The sequence below is a fragment of the Coregonus lavaretus genome (assembly GCF_964263955.1).
Source record: "Coregonus lavaretus genome assembly, chromosome: 36".
In the NCBI taxonomy this organism is placed as follows: Eukaryota; Metazoa; Chordata; class Actinopteri; order Salmoniformes; family Salmonidae; genus Coregonus; species Coregonus lavaretus.
Window position 1 is genome coordinate 28,048,581 of NC_140023.1, and position 2,725 is coordinate 28,051,305.

Consider the following 2,725-nt stretch of genomic DNA (forward strand, 5'->3'; position numbering starts at 1 on the left):
TGTAAATTGGCTCTGCAAAACAGAGAGGCTCTTAACTATCTTTTGGCAGGTCAAGGGGGCACTCGTGCAATCATTGGCGATGAATGTTGTACTTTTGTCCCAGATCACTCTTCTAATATGACTGATCTCGCCAAATACATTGCCACAGTTGTTAAGACAATTTTTTTGCAGAACGCCGTGAATATGTTCTATAAGTCAAGATAGGATTTGGTGCCAGACACATGCAGGAACCAACCCTATGAACCATGCCTACTTAGCTTGTCTGTGTAAGCAGTATATAAGACAACTAACGGGACTGCCCCGAAGAGAGCTCACTTCAGACCGGTATTTTATGCATCTAAGTTTGACTGTGACCTCTCCAGCTTGCTGATAATAAAGAATGATTCATTAAAGTTTGACTTTGAGTCCCTGGTGGTAATTTCCACGACAAGTGTTACACTGACAAGCTAACAAAGTGACTTTGCCTTAGACACAAATTCATGTGTTTCGATTTAGGAGGTCAGAATAATGTTTAAACACCACAACAATTTAAGCAGGCTCCTCAGTTGGAAGAAGTTGCAACTGTCTTTGCCGCTGAATTAGGGACACAATTGATTATACTGTTCTATCCTACCGTCCACTGGTTTATTATTCAATGTGAGTGGAGGGTGTGCATAAATGCACTTCTGTCTGCATAAAGCCTTCTAAATGCTCTTTGTACAACTACACCAGAATTCCAAGCCACTGCTTTCTTACTTCAGCCCAGCCATATTCTCATCAATTGGTCTAATTATTAAAGGACAATCTCCTTATTCCCTGATACCAACCATATGTTGAGATTGACTCATGTTGTCATCCCCTGTACAGTATGCATAGACTTCTGAAGGCTGTTAGAGGGATCTAGAAAGAGCTAGAGAGATCTAGCCTGGCTAGAGAGAGATCTAGAGACTTGGCTTTATTGGTTGGTTTGCTTCAGCTCTGTCACGCGCCGCACTGAGCCGATGGTGGAGTTCATGCTGCCCCAGTCGCTGTGCTTGTTGTACTCGCCAGGGCGCAGGAAGTACTGACGGCCCCGGTAGTTGGGGTGCTCATGAAGGATCCAGTAGCCCTCCATGACGTTGCAGGATGAGATGTCTCTCAGGTGGAAGCGGTCCTGCAGGTTGGGACAGTCATCGCTCAGCTCCATCATCTTGCCCCCAAAGTCTGATCTCTCAAAGATCTTCATCCTGTAGTTTCCATTATACTGCGCATAGAGAAAATGGATTCACTTTACAGAACTTAAATAATGGTTTTCTATATCAGACTTTTAGGTCTGAACACTCAGCATGAAGGCCCTCTACCTACACAAAACATTGTCATAACAATTATGTAAGGTGTTCTAATCAGTCATGACAGCTGATGTAAATTTATGGGAATTTTGAATCTGAATCTGACAACAATCTGACAGCTGAATTAAGCCTGTATTGATTCAAACAAAACTGTTGTTTTGGTCCATTTCAATTGTATATACCTCATACAAACATTTCCAAATAATAATTTGCGTCAAGTCAATTGCCTATACACCCATGTCTAACTTGTGCCAGCTGTCAAGAGCATTTGTTTGTGCTATGTTGTGTCATGTCGGTCAAGATAAAGTCATTCTCACAGCAGGGATGATGCGACAGGAGCGGATGCAGTCGTTGAAGCCGGACCAGCGGTGGTGGTCGGGGTACTTCCCCCTTGTCAGCATGTACTGGTACCCAGAATACTTAGGCTTCTCATAGGCCACCCAGCACCCACTGTCCACCCGGATGGAGTTACACCGGGAGAAGTGGGAGTGCATGTCAGCGCAGTCACCACTGCACTCATAGTGGCGTCCCTCAAAATTCCTGCCCTCGTAGAAGATGATCTGAACAAAGAGCCGCTAAAGTTAAAGGGAATACAGGCAGAAGCACATCTCTACATTTTAATGAAACTAGCTTAGAACATTCTTTCTGGGTGAAAAACACCTCTTTATTTGGATTTACAGATGAAATTGACTTTGCAAGTATATTTGTGAATGGCACAAAGGATAGGAGAACCCCTCAAGTACTATTTTCCTAGCCTGGTCCCAGATCTGTATGTGCTGTCTCACTAACACCTATTGTCATGGTCATTGTCAATGTCATGCCAAACAACCGTTAGTTGGCTATACAGGGCAATCAGATCTGGAACCAGGCTACAATTGTCCTGGGATCATACTACAATTATGATTTCAAACAAAACCCTTATGACTAAATCTGAAATGGAATTGCAATAGACTGGAAAAGAAGGTCTGTAATGTTTTTTTTTTTAGGACAATGATATGTTCTGCTTACCTTAACCATCATGACTGTGAAGGTCAACAGGACAGGCCTGTCCTCATCCCAGAGCCTTTTATGTGTCAGAAAAAAAGGACAGAGCATTGTTATTAAAATCACGTGAGTTATCATGTCAGCACAAACTGTTCTATATATCTGCCCCCATGACACTAAGCACATGTCAACCTCATGCTCCCTTTAAATTGAATTCCATTGTCATGCAAATCCAGTTAGACTCTTTTCTAGGCCCGGACAATAGAGTTGCACACTGGTTTGGTCCTGAGAAAAACATGGCTCGGAACAGGTTTGAAAAAGGTTAGTTGCAAAACTGAACTTCACTCACTCTCACAAACATCTGCCCCTCACCTGTCCTACTCTCACAGCCATATTTAAATCATTCTGAATGATGGCTTTGTTGTATAATCATC

General features: G+C 42.8%; 1 protein-coding gene across 1 annotated transcript; it reads right to left on the reverse strand.

Annotated features, from left to right (window-relative positions):
* Positions 1–934: 934 nt before the first annotated feature.
* On the reverse strand, positions 935–2,402 carry LOC311110794 (gamma-crystallin S-1-like; the record flags this gene model as incomplete). The annotated part of the gene is made up of 3 exons (XM_084153360.1): positions 935–1,222; positions 1,625–1,867; positions 2,316–2,402. 3 exons carry the CDS (start codon positions 2,400–2,402, stop codon positions 935–937), a joined length of 618 nt encoding a protein of 205 aa, XP_084009486.1.
* Positions 2,403–2,725: the final 323 nt, after the last annotated feature.